The sequence below is a fragment of the Micromesistius poutassou genome, assembly GCF_964030765.1.
Source record: "Micromesistius poutassou genome assembly, chromosome: 14".
NCBI classification, from domain to species: Eukaryota; Metazoa; Chordata; class Actinopteri; order Gadiformes; family Gadidae; genus Micromesistius; species Micromesistius poutassou.
In genome coordinates this window covers 11238079-11265044 of record NC_140284.1, presented here as the reverse complement: position 1 = coordinate 11265044, position 26966 = coordinate 11238079, and the positions used below count along the sequence as shown (strand labels likewise).

General features: G+C 49.8%; 1 protein-coding gene across 4 annotated transcripts in view; it reads right to left on the bottom strand.

Annotated features, from left to right (window-relative positions):
- Positions 1–26966, bottom strand: part of LOC311358446 (plakophilin-4-like) — a 76604-nt gene that overhangs the window by 15639 nt on the left and 33999 nt on the right. For 2 of the 4 annotated variants that reach the window (XM_084478471.1, XM_084478474.1), the window contains 8 exons: positions 24425–24459; positions 21805–21936; positions 20997–21178; positions 18098–18875; positions 11436–11597; positions 8764–8971; positions 6629–6761; positions 4937–5150 (listed from right to left, as the gene is read on the bottom strand). In XM_084478471.1, coding sequence (XP_084334597.1) covers positions 4937–5150; positions 6629–6761; positions 8764–8971; positions 11436–11597; positions 18098–18875; positions 20997–21178; positions 21805–21936; positions 24425–24459 — 1844 coding nt within the window. The remainder of the gene's footprint in view (positions 1–4936; positions 5151–6628; positions 6762–8763; positions 8972–11435; positions 11598–18097; positions 18876–20996; positions 21179–21804; positions 21937–24424; positions 24460–26966) is intronic. The other 2 variants (XM_084478473.1, XM_084478472.1) reach the window with 2 other exon arrangements.

The following is a 26966-nucleotide window of genomic DNA, read 5'->3' as shown; positions in this document are numbered from 1 at the left end:
TCATTAAGCAGACAGCTCTTTCTCTCTTCCTGATCCGTTTTTTTTTTGCACTTCATCAAAGTCCCTTTCACAGCCATTTGGGAATGGGAAAAAAAGTGTTTAATGAGGTCAGAAAACTTGTGATCCCTCGTCATTATTTCTGTAAAGACCGCAGACGAGCTGCACCCGTTCGCTCTGGTATTAAACGCTGCTCTTTATCTCCTGGTGCCAGGGCTGTTTGTAGGGCTACGTGCCCAGATGCTAGCATCACACTCTCTCTCTTCGCCTGTTCTCGCTCCCTCACTCCTCCCGCTCTTCACCTCCCTCCCTCACCCTCTCTCTTGCTCCATCTCTCTCCCTCTCACTTTCTCTCACTCACTCTCACTTCTCTCATGCTCCCCTCCCCCCTCTCTCACTCTCTCTCTCCCTCTCCCTCCTCTCATGCTCCCCTCCCCCCTCTCTCACTCCCTCTCTCTTAGCTGGGATTAATTTCAATCAAAACATTTCAGAAGTGTGAGCAGTAACACGGAGCAGCCTTGTGATGTTTTGCCACTCCACTCTCTCTCTCTCTCTCTCTCTCTCTCTCTCTCTCTCTCTCTCTCTCTCTCTCTCTCTCTCTCTCTCTCTCTCTCTCTCTCTCTCTCTCTCTCTCTCTCTCTCTCTCTCTCTCTCTCTCTCTCTCTCTCTCTCTCTCTCTCTCTCTCTCTCTCTCTCTCTCTCTCTCTCTCTCTCTCTCTCTCTCCCTCCCTCCCTCCCTCTCGGAAACTGCCCTTGAATTTATCTACTAATGTGTTTTAAAAAAACTGCATACACACACAAAATGAACCAACACACAAACACACATATACATACACATACACATACATGCAAACCCCAGTTTTCTCTGTATACTATAGACACAGCAGTATCCTCTCCCCCCCATATGTATAATCTATGTTTGTAGAAACAACCTCCCTTCCGGACGCAACATTAAGTAAACATGGATATGTATGTATAATGAAGTCTCTGTGTGTGTGTGTGTGTGTGTGTTTGTGTGTGTGTGTGTGTGTGTGTGTTGGTTCGTGTGTGTGTGTGTGTGTGTGTGTGCATGCGTCAGCCATGCCACCTCAGCAGTGGCAATGAGTAAAGTCTGACAGTCTGAGGGAACTTGTGTGTGTGTGTGTGTGTGTGTGTTTTTGTCTGTGTGTGCTTGTGTCTCTTCCAAGGCACGTTCTACTGGGTTCCCAGCATGTGTGTGTGTGTGTGTGTGTGTGTGTGTGTGTGTGTGTGTGTGTGTGTGTGTGTGTGTGTGTGTGTGTGTGTGTGTGTGTGTCGCATGGCCCTGGGCCCCCAGGGTCAACACACTGCAGATGAAGAGATCATTGCTAGAAGGACCCGTAGCAGCAAGAGCAACCAAATTTAAAGGCTCTCAAGTAATACTGCAGTTTCACTGTCTTCCAATAAACTATTCTTTCCAATATTTAATATCTCATTTGGATTTCAATGGGAAGATAAAGCCTAAAATACAACCCGGGTGTGATACTATTACCATAAATGTCTTCTGTGTATGAAATATATCTCCCGATGTGAAAATCTAGAATGACAAAATAAGAAATACAGAGAGATGAATAGTCAGACAGACAGACAGACAGAAGGACAGAGAGACATACAGACAGACAAACTGAAGGACAGACAGAAGTACTGACAGACAGACAGAAGGACAGACAGACAGACAGACAGACACACGATAGAAGGACAGACAGATAGATAGAGAGGCGATGACCATGAGTCAGTGATGAAGATGAAGATCCAGCCCCCTGACCCAGATGAAGTATATTGCTCCATTACTCTCCTTCACCCCCTGGAATGACTTTCTTCATGGTACCTGCTGGTATTAGTGGGGTGCTGGGGTGCACTGGAAAAAACTGATGATGTCTACAGGTCCGTCAGTCGGGAGTCACCAGGGTGGGGGTGGGGGTGGGGGCGGGGGTTCGAAATGGAACTGGTTGGAACCGGTTTCGCCTCAGACGGCTATCCATCCATCTTATTATACATTGAAGGTTGGTCCTTATATTTGGTTGAAAACAACAAGGGAGGGGGATTTACGAGGCTGGGTTCCCCTCTATTCAAAGTGAACTGTCAGCCTTCATTGTTTTACGAGCTAAATTCTTTCTGGGGGGAATAAACTGCAGATGTACTGCAAATACAAACTCTCGGAAATGATTAACTCACTACCTCATATTACCTCAGACTAATGTTGACATTGAGTCAATGAACCCCGTTCATAACACCATCATTTGCTATATAATGTTGAACACAAGAAAGATGGAACATGACGATGATTTCCTGGGGGAGAAAATGGATAACAATCAAACAAAAGCAGCCCTCCATGTGTCTGCTTCGGTTAGGGTCAGGGTTCAGGGGTTGGCTGGGGTACCGTCTGGGTCTGGTTTGAGTCTCATCCAAAGAGACCTATTTCAACCCTTTTTATACAACCCAATGTTTGCCGTGTGTCTCATAGTCAAACATGGTCTCACTCACAGTTAAAAACAAGGCTCAAAACAACCATGTTTGTGTCACCTCAAACACAAACAGAAAGCTCCGACCCGCTCCGGTCGGAGCTGGTTTAACACCGGTTATGGCTTGAGTTCAGGGGGACATAGCGGCCCCAACGCTGGGAGACTCTGGCCCCTAACCGCAGGGGCAGGTCGAGGGTCGCATGTACAGCAGCTGTTACTAGCAGAGGCAAGGCAACACACTTAAATGCCATGAGGGGACCTTAAAAGAGGGCAGGGGTTGCGCACAGCAGGGGGCAGGATGGTCCACAAATGTCTAGGGTGTTTGACTTCTGAAGGTTCTGTGTTCGATCCCCAATGTCCTCAGTCTCCCTGGCAACCTAGGGCCCCCTTAACCCCTACCTGCTCCTTGCTGACCTGTATATAAAATTCACAGTTAATTGTTTTACGTAAATTGGGGTGTTTAATTTGACCTAAATAGGGGCCACACTTTTTTCATGTCGTTTTTAACTAAAAAGGGGGCCACAGTGTTGTATGTAGTTTTTAGCTAAATGGGGGCCACAGTGTTTTAGGTCGTTTTTAACTAAAAGTGGCCCACAGTGTTGCATCTCGTTTTTTACTAAAAGGGGACCACAGTGTTTTAAGTTGTTTTTAACTAAAAGGCGGCCACAGTGTTTTAAGTCGTTTTTAACTAAAAGGGGGCCACAGTGTTTTAATCGTTTTTAACTAAAAGGCAGCCACAGTGTTTTAAGTTGTTTTTAAATAAAAGGCGGCCGCAGTGTTTTATGTGGTTTATTTTAAAAGGGCCAACAGAGATGCTGGTAAGTCGCAGGCTAATGTTCCAATTAGCGGTCTTGTTCGAGGCGAAGGGGCGCTTGGGGCACCCTGCTGAGAAGGTCTTTGTCGGGAATGTCTTCATCTGTGGTGATTACCTAGCGGAGACACAGACTCAGACCTCCCGAGGGCCGCTGAACCCCGGGGCCTCGTCCACCAATTAGCAGCAGCAGCTTCCAGCGGGCCTGACGAGGGAGGCCAGGGCGGCCGTGTTAAAGGCCTCCTAACGAGCTGCTCTGTCCATTTGGTTGGCTTTGGTTTTAATTGAAAGGACTCGGAGGGAGAAGAGATGTGCGATCTTAAGCTTCCCTGACCCCTGCGATCAAACGCGCGTTGAAAACATTCCGGATCACTGCCCCGTTTTGCTCTCTGATCCAAAGAACTTTATCCACTAAAAAGCCATTTTCCTCTTCTTTTCTACTTACTAAGGGTTGCATAAGGCTTTGAGCTAAACACCGGCGTGCCTCGGAGGTGCTCCAGGGCTGTGCTGACCGGAGCAGAGAGAGGAGAGACGGACGCGGTCACACCACACACAGAGCTGTGGTGCTGCAGCACTCTACAGCCCTACGTTTACCTTCAGGGCGTAGGGATGGCAACTGAAACCATTTTAGAGGGGGAGGGGTGGATTTAAGCGTGTGTGTGTGTGTGTGCACATGCATGTGTGTGTGTGTGTGTGTGTGTATTCATGTATGTGTTAGAGAGGAGACGTGGAGGTTGTGTGTGTGTGTGTGGTTGAGTGGGTGGGGCGGGGTGGAGGTTCTGTGTGTGTGTGTGTGTGTGTGTGTGTGTGTGTGTGTGTGTGTGTGTGTGTGTGTGTGTGTGTGTGTGTGTGTGTGTGTGTGTGTGTGTGTGCGTGCGTGCGCGTCGGTATGTGTCGGTGACGCGTGTGTACTGAACGGCTGACTCAGCCACCTGCGAGCCAAACATCTTGGCCGGCTCCTTTCTGCTCCACGCCCCGATCCCGACCAGCGTGGATGGGCTGTTTGCAGAGCTCAGAGCGCCACACAACAACACCCAGGACCCAAGCTACACACACTGGGAACCGGGCGGACCTGCCGCCCTCTGGACCGCTCCTCTGTGGAGAGGTCCAGGGTGTAGTAACCCCAGGTTGGAGTAACCCCAGGGTGGAGTTACCCCAGGGTGGAGTTACCCCAGGGTGGAGCTCTGAAGTGTCCCACATGAATTTCCTACTTGGATAATAAAGTTTACCTTGACTTTGACATGGCGGGGGGAGAAGGAGAGGGTGGTGCTGAACACTGCAGTGTACATTACTACATGTACACTCTGTTCCACAGAGGAAGGGAGGTGGAGGGGGCGGAGGTGGTGATGGATCAGCAATACACCACTGGGCTCCCCAGGAGGCGAGTATAATGTCGAGGGAATTGGTATACATAGGGTATACATACGCGCGCACGCGCACACACACACACACACACACACACACACACACACACACACACACACACACACACACACACACACACGCTAAGAAGGCTTACACTGCGGTAAAGACATTGACTCAAATACTCCTCACAATGCCATACAACACGAAAAAAACGCACACATAAACGTACACACACACACACACACGCACGCACGCACGCACGACCACGCGGTATCCCGCTTACCCGTGACGAGCTCCCTGATCTCGGCGTCCACCGTCTTCCTCAGCAGCCGGAGCAGCGCGGGCACGCCCCCCGCCGTGCGGACCGCCGCCTTGTTCTCGTCCAGCGCCTTGCCGTACACCAGGTTCCTCAGGGCGCCGCACGCGTTCTTCTGCACCTCCAGCACCTTGTGGTCCAGCAGGTCCACCAGATGCTTGATGCCCCCCAGCCGGCACACCTGGAACAAGGAGAGGGGGTGTGGGTGGGGGGAAGACGGGGGAGCCCGAGGGGAGGGGGGGGGGGGGGCTGGTTACGGAGGAGGCTGGTCACACTGTCCAAGGGTGGTCGCGGGCGATTATGGTGGAAATCGTGTATTATTTTCAGCGGTCGATACTCTGGCGGTGGGAGTGATAATGTGTCCACGGACCATTAAACTGCATTCGTCAATGCACATAAACTAACGACCGCTCACTCCGCGCCCCCACCCCCGCGTCGCAGCCGTCCTATCGTTACGGCATTTGAAACACGCCGCAGACAAGGCCTTTCGTTTGTGTGATGGTTCTTTAACAACGGGCTGAGCTGGCAGCCATCGACCCCCCCGCGGCTTCAGCGTGGACACGCCGAGGACGTGCGTGCGGGCGCGCATGTTCTCTTGTGTGTGACGGATTTCAAGATCTACTAATAGATCGCTCACCACTCTGAACAAGACTCACTTGTTCAGAGTTCACCTAGGCATAGCCTCCCCACCCAAAACCCCTCTTACACACTTATTGTCTGTTGTACGTTCTGGCACTTAGCTACTATTGTGTAATGTCTAATCCTAGCCAGCTTTGTTGTGAACGGGGAAGGGGTTAACCTAACAATTATTGGTGCTTGGCGCGTCTATGAACGTCCTTACTGTCCCGACAGCGATATATTGTTTCTCCTTCTTCTACAAACTGTTCTTATTGTAAGTCACTTTGGATAAAAGCGTCTGCCTAATGCCCTAAAGGTAAAATGTAAAGTGTACTAATACAAGCATCCACCATTCGCCTCAGACGAAGAGAGCGTGGCCAGCGTATGACGTCAGACCGTGCGGCTCAGCTCGATAGGTTTTTTCCCGTATCGACTTAATGCCAGCACGCTCGGCTCCACACCTAGCGAGCAGATACAGGCTGCACCATCCTTATCGAATCACCGCCGTACTCAATTATACGGCACATTAAAATATAGAAATAGAAATATAGGCGCCGTTGATTGTGTTTTGAGGCACAAATAGTAAAAGGGGTCGTATGGTGGAGGTCTGTTTACGCCGATTGAAAAAGCGAGTGAGTGAGTGAGTGAGCGACTGAGTGTGTATATATATGTGAGCCTGCACATATGTCACAACGATTTCGGAATGACTAGAGGCTCTCGGCGCTCTGGACCTGGAGCTCCAGTGATGCTCTCACACTCACACTCACACACACACACACACACACACACACTCTAACACCACTGCAGGCCTTGGCTGTAAAACGGGGCCATCAGCACTGCAAGATGAGTATTGATTCATAGAAAGAAAGAGTGAGTGAGAGCGAAAGGGAGGGAGAGAGAGAAAGACAGAGCAAGACAGAGACAGAGAGAGAAAGAGAAAGAGAGAGAGAAGAGAGAGACAGAGAGAGAGACCGACAGACGGAGACACAGCGAGAGAGAGACAGAGAGCAACAGACACACAGACCGGGCGTGGTCTCCTACCTCCACCTTGGTGCGGTTATCTCCGTAGCAGAGGTGCTGGAGGTAGGCAGCGGCGTTGGCCTGAACGGAGGGGAACTGGTGCTGCAGCATGTGGATCACCTCCGGGAGCTCAGGGTCCCGCCACGCAAACTCCCTGTAGACACACACACACACACACACACACACACACACACACACACACACACACACACACACACACACACACACACACACACACACACACACACACACACACACACACACACACACACACACACTCATCAGCAAGGCAGCAGGAGAGACGGAGAGAGACAGAGAGTGAGAAAGAGATAGACAGCGAGAAAGAACCGAGAGGGAGAAGCAAATAGATGGAGAGAGACAGAAGCGAGAGAGACAGAGAGAGACAGAGAGAGCAGAGAGAAAGAACCAAGAGAGAAGCGAGAGACAGAGAGAGAGAGAGAGAGAGAGAGAGAGAAGTGAGAGAGACGGAGAGAGAACAGAGAGGGATAAGATAGAGCGAGAGAAAGAGACAGAGACAGAAAGGGAGAGAACAGAGAGAGACAGAGAGAGAGAAGCAAGAGAGATGGAGAGAGAGACGGAGAGAGATGGAGAGAGAGAACCAAGAGAGTCCTTTAGAATCCACCTAAAGCTCTGCAGGGCACAACACAATCTGAATAGATTAAGGTCTAAAGTCCAGGACAAGACATTTGTGTCTGGATCGATACTATATCCTCCACTTGAGTTGTACTTTTTCCTCCCAGTATGTTCTTATAGATGAAGGCTGACAACACAAGGCTCCAGAAGGTTCCACTATGTTCTGGGAGATGAAGTCTGCCTCCATAAGGTTCTTGGGTTCTTAGAGGTGAAGTCTGTCTCTAGAAGGTTTTAGTCACTTTTGGGAGATAAGGTCTGACTCCAGAAGGTTACAGGAGAGAGAGGCTTAATGGAAAGGGAAGACGGCTCTGCAAAGTTCATGGTATGTAAATGAGGAGAGAGCAGTTCCTTACACTGGAGCCAAATGATATTCCCGTTGGAAGTACTTCAAATGGAGCTGGTAAAAGGGGTCTTCGTCCGCACTCAATAGATTTAGCAAAATAACAACATATTTTATCTTAGGAACATCGAGACGCAAACTCAGCCACCGGGTGAGGAGCGGACACAAAGGAACAGCCCTATTTCTTTCACAAGGACGCATTTTATCATGGACCCTTTGAGTCGTACCAACTCAGGGGCAGTCTTGTTGTTTGGGGCGGGACTGGTAGAACACGGTGTGAACACAACGCTGAATGTGCCAGGTCAGAAATCTACTACAGCAGTCAGTCAGACTCTTAATGCTTACGCACAGCTTGTGTGTGTGTGTGTGTGTGTGTGTGTGTGTGTGTGTGTGTGTGTGTGTGTGTGTGTGTGTGTGTGTGTGTGTGTGTGTGTGTGTGTGTGTGTGTGTGTGTGTATATGTGTGTGTGTGTGGGCTCGTCCTACTATGCTGTTTGAGTAGTAAGGCGACACCAGTGTTGATGCAGCAGAACAGGGAAGTCCTGTCAGCCTAACTAGTCTGTAGTGGATCCTCTTACATCACTACTGGCCCACCAAACCATGACAATAGAACTGAATGCCGTGGCCATGGAGTTATTTCCAGTAGAGATATGAGTGTCTGGTTGTAGTAATGGCTTTTGATTTCCAGCCACATGGTTCTGGGTTCATCCCCAAAAGTTTGCAGTCTAACCTGTGGGTATTCAAATTTGAATGTCGGACCCCTACCTGCTCTGTACTGTCTGACCCCTACCTGCTCCTTAATGATCTGTCTCTGTACCATCTAACCCCTACCTGCTCCTAAATTACCTGTCTCTGTACTTTCTAACTCGACAGTACAGTTGCTTTGGATAAAACAGTCTATCGAATGATTGATAGTTCCTCAAGGTTTATAGTACAAAGAGTTATAGTAATAGTTCCTTATAGTTTATAGTACAAAGAGTAATAATACTAGTAAGTAATAGTAGTTGAAACAAAGCAAAAAACAACACAAAACTAGAATACACAAAATTGTGGTATGTTCACGTGAGTGTATGTGTTTGCGTGCGTGCGCACGTATGCGTTGCGTGCGTGCGTGTGTGTGTGTGAGTGTACGGGTGCATGTGTGTGTGTGCGTGCGTGTGTACCTGGGGTCCTTCTGGATGCTGTCGATGGAGGGCGAGCGTGTGGCGCTGTCGTCCATGACGACGGGCCCATGGCGACCGTAGGGGGCGTCGCCGGGCCGGTACTGGGCCAGGCGGTAGGGGTCGGCGTAGGTGGCGGTGGGGGCATAGTTGTTCCGCTGGTAGGTCATGGTGCTACGCTGGCTGGCCGTCCTCTGGAGACTGCCCACACCTGGGGGCCGAGAAGAGAACAGCCAATCAGAACACGCACGCAGAAACACACACACACACACACACACACACACACACACACACACACACACACACACACACACACACACACACACACACACACACACACACACACACACACACACACACACACACACACACACACACACACACACACCTATAACGTGCCGTTTCAGACACACTTCAGCCCCGAACAAAAGGCTCTGTTCTTCCAAGTACTTCCAAGCCTCCGGCTGGGACCGTTTTAGGAGGGCGATAAAGAGGGCCCCCCGTGGTTCTCCTGTACGCGGCCCCTCTTCAAAGGGCCCCGCTTTCGTTCTCTTTCGTGTTGGTTTTTACGAGACAGCGCTCCGCCGCTCGAATCCCGCTGCTCGACACGCGAGGCTCAGAGATCTCAACCCGCTGGCCTGATCCCTTTCCTCAGCCCTGGTCGTACACCACCCCCCCCTTCTTCAGGGCCCACGACAGCCAGGCGGGGGCCCGAGGGCCACTCCAGGAGAGGGGAGAGAGGAGGGAACCGACACAATCCAGAGGAAAACACCAAAGCCCTCTCAGATCAAGTCCACCGTCCGGTCTGAGGAGAAGCGGGACGCATCTCTCTCTCTTTCTCTCTGCTCATTTCTCTCTCTCTTTCTCTCTCTCTTTCTCTCTGCTCCTTCCTCCCTCTCTCTCTCTCTCTCCCTCCCTCCCTCTCTCTCCCTCCCTCCCTCTCTCTCCCTCCCTCTCTGCTCCTTCCTCGCATGGCTACTTGCTCTCCTCTTGTGCCTCCTCCAGTTCTGTTGTGACCTACTTCTATCAAATGCACACAACGTACGACAAACAGACGCGCACAAGCACACGCGCATACACACACACACACACACACACACACACACACACACACACACACAAGCTGGCAGGCCGCAGCCCTGCCGCTCAGGGAGGGAAGACGCTTTGGGTCAACTCTTGGCTGGGGCCAGATCAACTGGGCATGTGCGAGCCACAAATCCCTCCCACCAGAAGCAGAGACGTCAACGTGGGTTCCTTTTGGCTGAATCTATAATTTTCCACACGGGTGCACCGCTATGCTTTGTGGCAGCACCCTGCAACATGATAAGTTGTATCTTAATCTGCCAGAGGTCAAAGACACTCTGTGATGGAACGAGATGTCTCGCACACTGAGATGGGGGTTGGGATGAGAAGAAGAAAAGCAATACGAAATATAAATCTGTATTGTTACCTGGTGTTAAAGAGCTAACACCAGTCTGTTAATGTGTGATTTGCACTTTGTTCTTCACCTCTCCAAGTTCTCGATCGATATTCCCATTTAACATAAAACCTCTCGGATCGCCACAAAAGAAGGGGAGAGGAAACACAAGCTTGCAGAAAAAAAAGTATTGAATGCAAGTAGGGGAAAATGGACCATTAAAATTTAATTTCACACCATAGCAGAGAATGCTGTGGGATTAAATTGGATTTCTTTTTAATGATGTAGCTACTCTTTACAAAGATGTTCTCATGCAACAGAGCAGACGCACAATAACGCCCTGCTTATCTATAGCTCCCTCAAACACCATCAACACATTTATTACTGACATGACTTTCATTTATTACTCAACTTATCACGCGTGGCTGATCTCTTCTGTCCTGGATGTGGTCGAATGGAGTGTGTGTGTGCGTGCCTTTGCGTGTTCTTGAGTGTGTTTGCATTTGTATTGTCTTCGAGTGTGTGTGTGTGTATGTGTGTGTTGCTGGGCTGGTGCTCTGCAGTGGACGGATACGTTGGTAGAGATTGGATAAGAGCAACACACACACACACACACACACACACACACACACACACACACACACACACACACACACACACACACACACACACACACACACACACACACACACACACACACACACACACACACACACACACACCCACCCTTCCTCATCCCTCATCTCATTCAAGCGCAGCACGCAGGTAATGGGACTTCATTGTGTCGGGCTGACAAGCTTGCGTCCGCAGGGAAGGAAGGAGAACGAGAGGGGAGGAAGGACAGATTGAAGGAAGAAGGGAATGAATGAATGACTAAAGGACAGACAGACAGACAGACAGACAGACACAGACAAACGGGCCGACAGACATCCAGGGAGAATGCAGACAGACAGACAGACGTATGGATCCACACAGTGATGGAAATGTAAGGTATCTTGCCGCAAGATGGAAAGAGGGAAGGCAGAAGGTAAATACTGAGTCTGCCAGTCAACAGTAATGTTTCTACAGACTCTTTCTACTTTGCCTGCTCGTTATCGTCCAACCGGGAAGCTAAGCAACTGTATTCATAAGTCTGTGAAACACACAACTTGGATTCCAACCTTAGGAACACACCCCTGGAGACCAGCCCCCTGGTTCCTAATGAACCCTTCTGGTGACCAGGAGTCAGAGGACAGAGGTGTAGTCCGGGGGAACCCACCTGATGTGCTCCTGTACAGGGTGCCTTGGGGGGCCGGGCCGGGGCTTCGGTACACGGGGCCCTGGAAGGTCTGGTCCTCGTAGATGGGGGTGATGTGTCGGTCCGGGGACATGGCCGACCGGAGGTCCTGGCCCATCTGACTGGCGTAGGAGCTCCGCAGGCCTGCAAGGTCATGGAGGGATAGAGGGGTGGGTTAGGAGGTGTTAGGTCGCTGAATGATCAATGGATTTTAAGGTCACCATGGTGTCAACAATAGACGGATTGTAGACTCTGTGAAGTGCTTGATAAAGGCCTGAGGCTTGATCACATGACAGGCCGTACGGCTCAGTTGTGATTAGTCCGATCTCTGCGGTCGCATTGGCCAGAGATCAGATATGTGTTGGATCTACGCCCTGTTTCCACAGCCTCCTCAGAAATGGTATCCGTAAATCTCAAACTGCATATTAAAGCGGAAACCAAAATCGAATTTGCTCGAGATGGGATTCCGTGAGGTGTGCTCTGATTCAAATCACATGCGGCCAACGACAACAATGTCTGCCGTGGAACACTTTGTCCTGTCGTGTGACCGTGTCTTCGCCTCAGGAGGAAGAGAACCTGCTTATTTGATGTCGCTCATTTACGTAGAGCAACTCTGGAAGGCGCCCGGGAAACGCCTGGAAGGAGTGAGAAAGACGGGTGCTTGGGGTGATGTGCATGATGATGACAACATCTGTGAGGGATTCAGACGATGCCCCGAGCCCTGATCGATCAGAGTGTCACCACATTAGCATCACAGTGAGCCAGGCCCAAAAGGCATTGCTCTAACGGAGACACATGGCCGAGTAATAACATCCAACAAGCCAGCTCTGTTGGAATACATTTTATATACGCAAAGTATAACAGCAGTTTATCACCTTTATGTGAATCTGACAGCCTAACCCTAAACAACCACTTAACTTGAATCTATTTAACGCTAATGTCCAATTCGGGGCAAAACTAACGAGGCCATTTGTAACCACAGCGTCGCCGGCTCTTGCCCTCGTTTCCTTCTGCTTAATGATCGCTCTCTTTATTAGAGGCTGCTACTCGCTGCTCTTCTGGGAAAACAACAAACTCGGAGAGAGAGCAACGCCTCACTTGTTCAGCTCGCTCACAGAGACTGGCCTGCTCAGAATGTATGCGTCCACCAAGACCTATAGCTTCTACTTAGGAGATAAAAAGTCTGTCTCTCAGTGAACTTGCAGAAGCTGCATGTTTACCACGGCCGAGGGCCAATCAGGTGAGCCGATCAAGCGGGCCGGGCGGGGACAGGGAGATATGAGCGATGCAACTCCTCCAATTAAAATCTCCGCCTGTCAGACCTGTCACCGCGGCAACGGACAGGGACGGGCATGGGAAGCCGCCAGTCTGTTGGATTCAGCTCACCGACGTCCCAGATGATGGAGGACCACAACAGAATGCGTGAACGCCGGCAACATCTGCTGCTCTTTGCGTGCAACAAATACACAATCAGGTATCAACACACCACACCGCACTGTTATCTGAAACCATTTTATGTGCATATTATCTGTTTGTCATTTTATTGAAGCAGACTCCAAGTGGTGCAAATGATCATCCCTACAAGTTGTGGGACAATTATTTAGCACGGCATAGAAATCAATGTCTTAATATTGATATCGTTTAGCAGGACACACAAATCAATGGTTGACTATTTAGTACGCGACTGGTTTTTAGAGTTGCAGCACTGCATATCTGCAGAGATATTAAACCTGTAAATCGGAGGATCAGTTTTTTCTGCATTACCACATGAATACGGCCACCAGAAAGAACTGGAAAAGAGCGATGACGTTGTGGATGGAATTAAACTCCAAGACATGAGGAGCCAGCAGGGAAAGTGGTATGCTTGACAGAGGATGCCTGCATTAGTACTGCACTTTCTTCCACCTTCCTTGATTCCACATGATCAACGCAATTAAAGGTTACACTTGTTTATCACACACACACACACACACACACACACACACACACACACACACACACACACACACACACACACACACACACACACACACACACAAGACCACTCAGCTGAGATTAGTGAAGACGTGAATGTTGTGTATTCATGTAAGTGCCATTGTGGCAAGTTCTTATAATTGTGTCTGTGGTGAGTGTGTTTGTGGTGTATTCCTATTAGTGTGTATGCTGTGTATTCCTTTAAGTGCGTTTGTGGCAAGTCCCTATAAGTGTGTTTGTTGCGTGTTTCTACGAGTGTGTTTGCTGTCTGTTTGTTGTGTTTACAATCTCGCATCAGCGCATCCCTCACTCGGCCCTGAACCCCGGCGGGCGCCGTGGTACAGTTGGCAGCTCGCTGCGAGTTTCCCCCAGCAGAGAAGCATCTACTGGGCTGCGGGCCAGCCGCACGCTCCCACTCACCAACAGCTGCTCAACTCCACGCCATCCATGCAGAAACACCCCATAATGAGCTATTCTTATCACGGGGGGGGGGGGGGGGGGGGTGAGTCAGTCAAACGTGCTCGGGGAGGGGGAAACAAGGAGCAGCAGCAGGAGTTTTAAGAGGAAGAGAGGTTTTGGGGGGGTGTGGGGGGTCCAGAGGCTGCTCCTCCTGGGGTCGGGGAGAGCCGTGAGAGCCTGCTAGGGCTCCAGCTGGGTCACTACGAATAACGAGCCCCCACCCTCACCCCCACCATCACACAGGTGTGGCGACGCAACAGCTGTGGTTCCCTGCACTTGTAGCACGTCACAAAGCTCACGATAGCTCAATATAAATGTTAACAATTAATTATTAAAACGTTGAATCAATTATGTTCCATTTAGCCTGTTATGCTTTTCAAGCGACTAAAATTAATTATTCAGCTCCTTGCTCAAGGACGCCTACAGGTTAAGTTGCACATGTTTGGGTTCAACGCAGTAACATTATGCCTGACAGCCAAATCACTAGATCCCCCAAACCCCTCCCCACCAACACACAGAGCCAAAGTCGAAAAAGAAACATCTGCAAGTTGTCACGGAGAAATACCACATGGCTACAGTCACAGCATGAAAGGTCTCTCTCTCTCTCCCCCTCTCTCTCCCTCCATCCTTCTCCCTCCCACCTTCTCCCTCCCTCTCTCTCTCTCTCTCTCTCTCTCTCTGAGTCTCTCTCTCAGTCACTTGCTCTCAGAGAAACAAACATTTCAACGGGGAGCAGTTTTATCCAACCGTGAACAACAATTAACAAACACAACTCTAAATCACAACGAACCAATACCAGGAGAGGACTAGCTGGCCTTGTCAGAATGATGCCCAGACAGAAGGGGTATTAAGGAGAATGTTAATGATACACATTCACTCGCTGCAATCGTTTTGGCTTCCAAATGTCTGAAGGACAGAGGGCATATTGACCTCCTCTCCAGATTATCTGTCATCCCCCTCTACTGGTTCCTTTTCTTACCATTGTATGGTCAAGTGATAAAGGGCAACTCTTCATGCTGATGACAGTTCACGTCACAATGGTGTCTGTGAGACATGTGTGTGTGTCTCGGGATGTGTGTGTGTGTGTGTCTAAAGGGTGTGTGAGCGTGACAGTATTTCGAGAGGTGACAAAAAAGGAGCCCATTAAAATAGGTCTGGGGGCTTTGGGAGAGCGGAGCCGGGGTCGTGTGCGTCGTATGCTAATGATCTGCACCGTGGGGTCTTCACTCTCCTCCTGTCCTGACTCATCAACACCCGCTGACAGACGGCCTGTCAGTCACCCGTAAGTTAATGCAGACGGGAAGCGACTCAGGAGTGTGTGTGTGGGAGTAGTAGACAGGTGTCTGCAGTCTACCTGTAGGGCGTCTTAGAGGAAGATTCCCTGATCCCTAAAATCGGTCCTAAATGACGTGGATCTACGAATATACCATTAAGTCACTTTGGATGAAAACATCTTCTAAATGAACGTGTTATTATCTTGCTGTGACTGCGCGGGACTGAAAGAGTCTGCAAGATGGAAAGAAAGAGAAAGAGTAAAAGTAACAAATGAGGGGACAGAGCTGGATAAGAGACAGATAAATAGATATATGGATATGGATAGGTTAGCTAGATGAAATACCGAGGGTGCAGTGAGACGCCACTAGACCGAAGCAGTGGAAGGAAGAGCAGATTGGAGACTCAAGTTGATGTTTCCCGCGCCCCGCTGTGAGAACGCTCCATCGCCTGCAAACTGTCTCCAAGCAGCTTTGTCTCTCTTCCTCTCCCTCCCCCTCCCCCCCTCCTGCTAGCTCCAGCGAGCCGCCGTATGTGACCAGGCAAGCAACCACCAGATGACATCATCGCTCACCACCACACAAAAAAAACTAAAAGGTGTCTACCCCGCCAGACATGGTGTGGGGGGGGTTGGTGATGGTGGTGGTGAGGGAGACGGGTGGGGTTAGTGTGTGTGTAATCTGCACCAGTGGTGTGTGTGTCTGTGGATTCACCCCGCAGCAAAGCACACATGATACCCAGGTAACACACTTCTAATGTGTTTTCCGATTGGTCTTCCCGTGAAGAAATAGGCAGCAGAGACCACGTCGGATGCAGGAACGTAGCACCGGTTCCCCGAGGTGGAGAACACATGAAGTGACGAGATCCCCCCCCCCCCCATTGTCCCCAAGGGTGCAAGGAGAATACGCAAGGCAACGTCCATAGGATGATGACGATGATGATGATGATGGCGATGAGGCATCACACGCACACACCCGTCAAAAAACAGACAGAGAACCTGGTACATAGGGTACATCATGTCCGGGGACGGAAAGCACATCATGGGGAGGAGGGACGGCGATAATAAAAGCACATGGGGTTCACCTTGACTATTATCATCGACCAGGACGTCTGAAGAGATCCCCAGGCAGCGGCGAAGGGAAGCAGGAAAGAGGAAAGAGAAAGAACTCCATTAACCTTCCGGTGGCGGTAATCCACTGAATTAGTTCAGCACACAATGGTGGCGGAGGGGAGCGTCCCCCCTTCCCTTGAAGGGTGCTGACCCCGAGTTCTCAACTTTAAGTCGCCGACGCCGTTTGCACGCTTTGTGTGGAAAAAAAAGAGACGAAAAAAAAACGTGCTTATTAAAAAAGGAGGGACGCAGCACTTGTGTCATTCTTTTTCCCCTAATCTCTTGACTCCATAATAGCCGATCGTTGTTATCTGGGATGCATAGAAATGGGGGGCTTAGGGGGCTCTGGGGCCGACACGCACAGACTGAGGCGGTTCAGCTGTCATGGACATGGGGAATATGGAACTCCGCAGACCGGGCCAGAGCAGGACACCTCTGACCTCGACCACTGCACCCGTTCATGCATTCATGAACGCTTCACAGAATTCATGAAGACTCTACGAAGATGGGGTTAAAAAAAATACACATATATTATATATATATATATATATATATATATATATATCCCTTCATATTCCTCCAATGAAAATAGAGTATCAAAAAAGAAAATTCAGCAAAACGTTTTGGTAGATGTTTGACAGGATTAAAGATATTTTGGAGTAGATACGTCGTTCTCTGTTATTTGTTGGTTGTGCCGGCAGAACAGCTTGCCTTGTAAGTGTTGTCTCCATTACTTCTAGACAGATCTCAGAGCTGAGGCAGAGGCTAGTTTAAAACAGCGCGTGAACTAGTGACGATCAGTGAACCTTCTCGGTACACTGCGAGCTAGAAAGCATCTGAAGTGAAGTGCAATCATCTGAAGTGTTTAACTACTACACAAATTCACCGCCGCGAGCCACGAGAGGGGGGCGGGGGGCGCTGTCTCTGCCCTGTCCTGTTCACAGTTGATCTCAATCCCAGCAGCAGTTTCAGAGGAGACGATGCTCCACCAATTTTAACAGTGACAGGGAATAAAAATAGAGAGACAGCGAGAGTAAAATTTGGCACATTTCCTCTGTGGAAAACTTAAATATTGCAGGAGCTAATTCTTTTTTTTTACTCCTCTTGGAGCCAGTTGTATCTCTGTTTCTCAGGAGTTGATATATATACATAAATGTATATAAATATACACACATTACAACGGCATTGAACGTGTGTGTCCCAGATGCGGGCTCCACTCTGAGGGGGTGATAATGACGAGGACCGGGGACGTCGAGACGCAGGCACGCTTTCACATGTCGAGCCAGGCAGACGCGCACATCCTCAGGAACAGAACAACGGATCTGTCAATCAAATTTCGCCGACCGGGGCTCACCAAAACAAGCTGTCATCCGCTGTGTGTCTATTGTGTCCCCTGAAGAAGTAAGTGGGCAGCTCGGCTCGTTATAAAAACTTCCTTCTCCTCCTCCTCCTCCTCCTCCAAACGAACAACGGGGGAATTCAAATCGTTTCCTGGAAACGGTTGAATTGATTCCGTGATGGGACGTGAACAACACTTAGTTTCTAATATGTTGTCAGCCGTCTGCTTTAAAATTTTCTTTTGGTAACCATGACAACCAGAGCTGTGCACACTTTCCTGCCGTAATGGGACGAAAGTGAGCATCGTCTCCAAGGGTGAATGTGTGTGTGTGTGTGTTCGTGTGCATGCATGTGTGTGTGCGTATACGCTTTGCGTGTGTATATGTGCATTTGTGTATGCATGTTTATACATGCATGCGTACGTGTGCACGCATGTGTATATGTGTGTGAGTGTGTGTGTACGCGTGCGTGTGTGTGCGCATGCGTGTACCTGTACCCGTGAGGCTGTCAGGCCGGTTCATCCTCTCGTAGATCTCGTAGCCGTGGGGACCGTAGGGCTGTCCCTCGTGGGGGCCGTAGGGCGGCGGGTCCTGGGGCCCGTAGGACTGTCCCTCGTGGGGCCCGTAGGGGGGTGCGTCCTGGGGTCCGTAGGGCTGGCCGTCGTGTGGCCCGTAGGGCCCGTAGGGCGGGGCCTCCTGCATCAGCGACCGGGGGAGGGTGGAGGAGCCGAAATGCTGGGGGACCGCCGTCATGCTGCCGCGGGCCGGCGAGGACGACGACTGACCGGGCTGCTTGGTGAGGGGGGGGGACACGCCGTCCGTCATGACCAGGGGAGACCCCATGCGGCCTCCACCTCCTCCTCCTCCTCCACCTGAGACCTGGTACGGGGAGGTGTTGCGGCTGCCCCCGGAGCGGGAGGTGGAGGAGCCCACACGTCGCAGGGCTGCAGGGGAGTTCCTCTGGGTGGAGTAGGGAGAACCACCTCCTCCTCCACCACCACCACCACCTCCTCCTCCTCCTCCTCCTCCAGCGTTGGCGTTGGAGGCGGGGGGGCGCTGGGGGTGGGGCAGGGTGGCGGAGAAGATGCTGGAGAGGGGCTTGGGCTCCGTGACGATGGGGGAGCCGTAGGCCGTGCCGCCGCCACCACTGCTTCCGGTGACCCGCATCGAGCCGCGGGACGGGGACACCCCGCTGGCGTACTGCGGGGACTGGGTGCGGGACGGCACCGAGCACACCCTGCGCATGGCCCGGCCCGGCACTGCCTGGGTCTGGGGAGACAACGCCACAACGCAACGCGGCACGTCACTCACTGGACAGCTGTCGGAAGGGGTACTGGGGGAGTGTGTGTGTGTGTGTGTGTGTGTGTGTGTGTGTGTGTGTGTGTGTGTGTGTGTGTGTGTGTGTGTGTGTGTGTGTGTGTGTGTGTGTGTGTGTATCTGCCTATTTGTGTTTGTGTGTGTGTGTGTGTGTGTGTGTGTGTGTGTGTGTGTGTGTGTGTATATCTGCCTATTTGTGTTCATGTGTGTGTGTGTGTGTGTGTGTGTGTGTGTGTGTGTGTGTGTGTGTGTGTGCAGTACCGGCGCTTCGCACACGCAGAACACGCACTGCGCGTAGGGCACCAAGTGTCTGGGGGGGGCACCAAAAAAATCTGTCTCGTAAAAAATCATCATCATCATAATAATAATCATAATAACGCAATATATTTAAAATGAACATGTGTAAAACGTGTTAATAGCAATACAAAAGTAACATTTGCTCGAGAAAATGATGCGTCTCCTGTGTGGCCCTCTCTCTCTCCCCTTGGTGCCCCCCTCCCCCACATCAAGTTTGGCAGACACCTGTGTTTGGACATGGCCTCGAAAAGGCATCAAGAGTCGGGGGCGGATAAGAGAAAAAAGAAGAGACAGCGAGATGATGCACGCACGTCGATGGCAGGTAAGACAATGTTTTAAATAAAAATGGCTAATTCTGTAATTTAGTCCTTGTATGAATGTCTATGCTCATGCCAGGTAATGTTAACGTTACCGTTAACATCAACAAACTAACGTTAGCTTCTATATTATTTTAGCCATCAGAAGTCGTCAGCCAAGTATTAGCCAAGTTTACTTACATAGGTCTACTGCATTTCAGGACGTTTATTTGGCGTTTGTTATGTAGCTACCGTTAACGTCAACAAACTAATGTTAGCTCCTATATTCTTTTAGCCATCAGAAGTCGTCAGCCAAGTATTAGCCAAGTTTAATTATATAGGTCTACTGCATTTTAGGACGTTTATTTGGCGTTTGTTATGTAGCCTACGTTATGACATTATGCATGTGTACTGTGAACCAACGAGTATGCAATTGTGTACTGTAGTGGAAAAAGTAATGCTACAGATGATACTTTAAAGTAATGAGTTGATGAATGGAGAATGGCTCCTGGTAACATGAATTCTGAGAAACCTTGCATCTGCAGGGCGACATCTGCAGGTGAAACTACAAGTTGAAAGAAAATAAAGAAATCTTAGTTATGTAGATCCCCCTCCCTTCACATTCATAGTTTTCAAATTATGTAGATTTATTTTTATATTGTGAGCCATCAATCATTGTCTTAAATGTAAAATAGTTTTAAATGTTGTCATGCATCAGTGATTTACACATTGGCTTACATAAACCTGTAATTAATATGTAATATTGTTTTTGAATCAAGGTGCAAAACTGTATTTCAGTGTACAATCCCTGAGTATTTTTTCTTGTATTTCTGAATGCAGGGTCAATGCTTAGATATGTGCAAGGAGTTCCTCAAGACCAGGAGGAAGATTTAGATGATCAACCATCCACTAGCAGTTCAAGCACACATCATCAACCACCAATCTCTGCAGACTCTGCAACAGCACCCAGCCCTGACCAACAACCATCAACTACTAGTTCAGGACTTATGTTAATGTTTGGTGCTATTGTTAATGCAAAATTAGTGTAGTCTTTTATCAAGATTTTAATTTCTCTTTATTTGCACATTACATTTTGCAAAACATTAATGTTGAGAAGTTCTTTTGGAAATAAAGAGAAACGTACTGACAATTACTGAATTGATGTTTGATTGATGATTTTCGGGGGGGCACCACAATGCATTTGTGCTTAGGGCACCAAAATGGCTAGCGCTGGCCCTGTGTGTGTTTATGTGTGTGTTTATGTGTGTGTGTTTATGTGTGTGTGTGTGTGTGTGTGTGTGTGTGTGTGTGTGTGTGTGTGTTTATGTGTATCTGTATGTGTGTGTGTGTGTGTATCTGTATGTGTGTGTGTGTGTGTGTATCTGTATGTGTGTGTGTGTGTGTGTGTGTGTGTGTGTGTGTGTGTGTGTGTGTGTGTGTGTGTGTGTGTGTGTGTGTGTGTGTGTGTGTACACCAGTACCTGGCCCTCTGCCCTGGCGTTCCGGATGAGGGTGGCGGGGCCCGGGGGCCCGGTGCCGGGGAAGGAGTGCTGCTGCCTCAGCTCCATCTTCTGGTTGCCGTAGTAACCTCCGCCTGCCTCCTGGTAGCCGCTGTCTGCGTAAGAGTTCATCAGGGTGGAGGTCCGGGAATTACCTGTAGACCCTGGGAGAGAGACAGACAGAGACAGGGACAGACAGAGCAAGACAGAGACAGGGAGAGATAATTGAAGAGCAGCACAAAAAGGGAGTGGGAAGGAAGAGGGAAATCATGGCATCATGATTAGTTTCCTAATTGAGCTGACCTTAAGGGAGACAACATCACTAATGACAAACAGCACCAAGAGTGATGGCAGCCTTCTCTCTCTCTAAGGTCCAACCAGCCAAACAACCTCATCCAACAGTTTGGTTGGTTTAAATGAAGGGCAACAAATTCATATTTTCATCAAAAGAGCGTAGTGGAATAGGCATGTGTTGTATTAACACAGGCAAATGTGAATAAAAAGTGAAGGTAGTAGATATTGAGAGTGACATGAAAATAAACAGTAAAATCAATGATGAGTTATGAACACATCCACAGGACAGAGAGAGAGAGACAGAGAAAGAGAGAGAAAGCGAAAGAGAGAGAGAGAAAGAGAAAGAGAAAGAAAGAGAGAGAGAGAGACAGAGAGACAGAGAGGGAGAGGTTATCTGTGTTTAAACAGAAACCGCCTAAATGCATGTGGACTTACTGGAGAGAGAGAGTGAGAGAGAGCGAGCTATAAACAGAGCAAGAGAGCGTTATTAACAGACCCTCACTTTCATGAAGCGTAGCCTGCTCCGGGGAGTAGAGGGACACCTGCTCTGACTCGGTCCTGATGCGGTAACTAGGCGACTGGGAGCTGTCATTCAACCGAGACTTGGCATCCCCGGAGGTGGAGACATCTGGGGGAAATCAAGTGGACAACGTGAGTTAGCAACACATGAAAAAGCAGTTTTCTAAAAATACATAAAAAAGAGGAGGTTTTAGAGAACAGTGTGACAGAGCTGTTTTTCTAAAGTATCACATTTCACAAAAACACTTCCATGGTTATTAAAGTGTTGCTCATAACAGCGTTATCCCGTATTGAGTTTTATCAGCGTCCTGTTCATTCCATGGGGGTAATGAGAGAGTGTGTACACACACACGTACAGCCACACACAGCCTAGTAGCTCCCTGACTGATGTCACCTCTCCATGACCCTGCTGCCTGCACGCCAACGACCAGCGAGCCCATGTTTCAAAATCAGAAAGGGAATTAGCCCTTTAATGCCTGGATTTCATTCCGATTTCATTCCTTCCAACCCATGTGCTCCGACACCCCCTGATCTGACCTCAGCCCTACGCCTGGCCGGTTGCCTCTAGCCCCCCCCCCCCCAGGCCTGCCTCCCCCACCAATGCACACCCATGCAGTATGATCACTGTGACAATGCCAGAGTCTGGGAGGAGACGGCCGGTCTGAGCGATTATGGCGCAACATCATGAAACATGCATGAGGGTGATGAAGTGGCCTCATTAAGAGGATATTTTGCATACTCTACAAGTTTCCAACGCACAGTGGCTACGACTGAGTACTCATACACAGTCTGACCCAGCTGGAGTAAGGAGATGAACTCCCGGAGAGGAGCCGAGACAAAGTGGTCAACAGACAAGGAGGATAAAGTGACAAAGAACAAACACTAAGCGGATAGAGAGAGAGATAGAAATGGGGCTTACACACTTTTTATTCCTGTCGCTCTGGGCTTTTTATTCCTGTCGCTGTTAGAACATGTTTGATCGACTAAAGGTCGACAAAGGAACAAATTCAAGATTCTATATGGTTTATTTGTCATATGCACAACAATTACAGCAATGAAATTCTGAGACTCAAGAATTTCATTGCCAGCGACTGCTGCTGTAATCATTGTGCATGACAAATTAACAAAAACTAAAATAGTCAAAGTTCTCACAGCAACACTCCCACTCCTGATACTAAGAGCTGAGTCATACGGTGGCTCGGAAGGCCAAAAGACCTCAGGCGAAGTTGTCCTGAGTCTGACTCCGTCAAGCACATCCTCAGTTCTCCACTGGCTCATCTATCATGTTACCGGCTAACAATAAATCAATAGGAATTACAAAGGTAATCAAGCTCTGTGCACACGCATCCCATCTCTTATTTCAACACACACGGAGCGCTTTCAGTGAGGAGCAGGAAGCCAGGGACAGAACGTGGGGTATTAATATTACACAACCATAACCCCCCCCCCCCCCCCTCGCTTTTCTCTTGACAGATTTGACAATAATAGATTAATGACCACTGCCGAATTTCACTATGCTCCGTTATGGAATTAATAGGCTGTGAAATACATTAGTGAATGCACATCATTATCGGCCTATTCTGGCTCCTCTGGTGTTGTTGCGCGACACATTTCAGGTAGTCTGGGGGGAAGTCTCCATGTTCTCGGTCCCATGTCTGAGTGGGCAGAATAATGTTGATATTAGGGGGAAGAAAACAAGTGTATTTATATCCCTGGGTATTGGGTTTAAAAGGTTCAGTTTAGGAATGATTACCAGAGACGTACTACAACTGTAATGTTATTCCAACACACCGCACCCTCCGTTTTCCCCGCCTGCCGGTTATCCATAATTTAAAATACAAATTAACCGGAGTAATGCAGTATTAACACAACGTAAAATGTTTCACGGATATTACCCACTTCAAGGACTCGACACTAATATTCACTAATCTTCCCGAGGTGGTTAACGTGTGTGAATGGAGAGTGCTGGCGGGAACAAAGCGTACTGGTTTGAAACCAGTCTTCCCATCACCCCAGCAGTTTGGCGGGGGGGGGGGGATTTAGCTTGGATGTGCCATGGACACCACAGGGGGAGGGGGGAGGAGCTGCTCTGGCTTAAGGGGCTTCCGCTTCATAGACCCCGCCCCAGGCTGTTGCTAGGTAACCCTCTAAGAGGGGAGGTTCCTGCCAGTCCAGGTGTTACCAGGACCCCTGGGGAGCCTGGAAGTGGACACACATGCGGGCTAATCCCCTGCAGACTAATCAGGGCAGTGCGCTGACAAATCCGTCCCCCGTCTGACAACAGAGTTTCCTCATTTCCTGTGTGGGATGAATGAAGTGAATCTCATCCTCTCTAGAGAGAGATAAGGCACCGCCAGCAGGGAAACGATCGGGGACCCGAGGGAAGCGCCCCGCATTGGGAGTCGAAGCGTACTTTTGGACTGGAGACCCTCCAGGATGTGATCAAAGGAACTACAACTCCACAGATGTGCCGCCCCTAGAGTACACCCACCACAGCGACCCAGTGGTCCACACTGTTGCTTCACGTGTGGCGTTGACAAAACAGTTGAAGAAAGAGCCTTCACAGAAACGATTATCATCATGACTCATAACCTCACCTGCCGATCTCCAAGGGAGGGACTTCTCCGACGAGCTGTGGAAACAAGGAGAGAGGAGAGAGGAGAAGCATGAACACACAGGAAAGTATAGAGTACGGGCGACGATGTCACGCCGACCAGACACCTTGGGGCTTAACATTTTTTCCTCTGAGCCCCGCAGCGCCGGAGTCTCCGGCGTAACTACAGATATAAAAATGCCTGCGGCTTATTTGCAGCATTGATGTTATCTGCGAGTTCCTGGTGATTGTGTTCACTGAGACTTCAAAGTGTGTCGGCTGATCTCACCACAGCGTTCACCACCACCACTACCACCACCACCACCACCACCCACCATCACCATCGCCGCTCTGCCCCTCCCACCGGTCCGACCCCCTCGTCGGGCCGCCCTGGGTGAATGAGATCGGCCAATAAAAGCAAAGACCAAAGGGACACGATGGCCTCCCAAAGGGAGGCTCAGATTCACACAGCGCCTCTGTGGTGCTGGAGCTAATAGAACGGCTATCGATCTCCGAGGGACAGACACCCAACCTTAACAACAGATCATAAAACACGCCGGCGCACAGCCACGCACACACACTCACACCAAACTGCGCTGAAATATAGTGCTATGAGCACATATCCCTGACTGCCCAAGCCCATAATCTCTCCGTCTGGGTGTAATCGATACAGACGTATGACTTGGCAATGCTCCGAAGGAATTTAGACGTTGATTGTTTTAGATTTTTTTTCTTTTTTTTTCTCTCTGCTTTACACCATCACTTCAGTCACTTCAGTCACTTCAGTGCATCTCCAGCCCAAAACCTATGCACTTGAGTGGGCTGGTTCAAGACATGTAGGTGAGAGGTACAGGCTTGTAGCTTATTGTGAAATGGTGGAGGCGTGTTTCATACGAGACAAGGGCCTGTTTCGACAGGATCGGGGCCCCGCACACAAATCAGAGAGAGAGCAATCTGAGGCTGGGGGGGGGGAGACATGGCCCAGCAGGGGGCTGAGAGCCTGTGGAGCACTCCGGGATTATTATGGGCTGGCTCTTGGAATGGAAAGTGCAGCTGAGAGGCATATTAGCCCCGGTGGTACGAAGATATAAAAAAAAAAAGCCACCTGAACAAATTCCATTTATGTAAGTACCGGGAAAAGCTTTTCTCTGAAGAAGAGAACGCCACCCAGGGCCGTATCTCTACGGCGAGTTATCATGAAGAGGGTGATTATGAGAGTGGTGGCACCTTGTGGAGTGCTTTCCCCTCTCTCTGTCACTCTCTCTCTGTCTCTTCCTCCTCCCCTCACCTTCTACGAACACTCGCTCCCCGCTCTTCCTCCGAGTGAAGGAGCTGCACCGGGGCTTTCAATGCGCTCTCAGCCGTCTTAACGACCGTGCAGGTAATTAAAAGAGGTGGAGGTTTCTTCAGGTGGGGGTCCATCCCACCCGGGAGCAGGAGCCGAGATTGACCGCCAGCATGAAAAAACCAATCCCCTGGAAAAAAGCGTGATAAAGTATGTACCCTAGTATTCACACCCATCCTCCCGGACCCCTTCCTCTGTGGCCGAGGGAGCGAGGGGTTTGGACACCGGACAGGAGGTCCTCTGTTATTACAGTTGTGCTGCAAGGTCAAGTTTGATAAGCGGCCCTGCACGCCTGTACTTCTACAACAGGCATTTTGGATGTGTCATGGAATGTAGTGACCCCCACTGGACCCCCTGAACATCCCCCCCCACCCCACCCCCCCCTCTGTCTCCTATTGACGCCCAGATGAGCCCGACTTGTATTGAGATGAGCAGTCCCCCCACCCTTCCCCTCCCCCCCTCCCCATTCACACACAAACGAGCCAGTGACGGCCCCCCCGTTGGTCCTTGACGGCCTTTTAGAGAAGGCGTGAAAGCTGTGCTGCGTGTTTTCTTTAAGAGGTGTGGGCGGCGGCCGCTGTCTTGTTAGCACTCTCCCAGCGGGAGGGCCAGAGTGTGCCGTCAGACCCAGTGGCTTCAGGCAGAAAAACCCAGGGATTAAAGCCTACTATTAAAGCCTCCGGTCCCTGTAGTCCATCTCGCAAAGCAGACTCCAGCAGACCCTCAGTTGACCCAGTGCCGGGCTTCTATTCACCTCTCCATGTTCGCTTTTGAAAGACAGCGTGTCTTTTGTTTTGCAGGCGGTGAATCTCACAAGCTGAAGAACCCGTCAGCCAATCACACCGTCGGCTCCTATGAGTGACGGCCCCCGACACTTTGCGACTTTGACCCCCGGATAGCACCGTATAAATGTGCATTAGCGGCACGAGTTAGTGGGTCAAGGGTCACCCAATGACCATTATCCGTCACTGCTGTCATTGCGCTCCTAATGAGCGATACAAGCGGTTTCTAAATAAGGTTTGTCGGGCAAGAAGAGTGTGGAGAAAAAAACTGAAACTGAAAAAGGGTTGGTGTTTGGTTATAATGGAACAGTGCGGCTGAACCCACGCTAACAGAGGTCTAACAGCCCCCCCGAGGGCAGAACTGCAGTCAATAACATTGGCAGTACACAGCCAGTGATGTGGGAGGGCCTTTGTGTCCA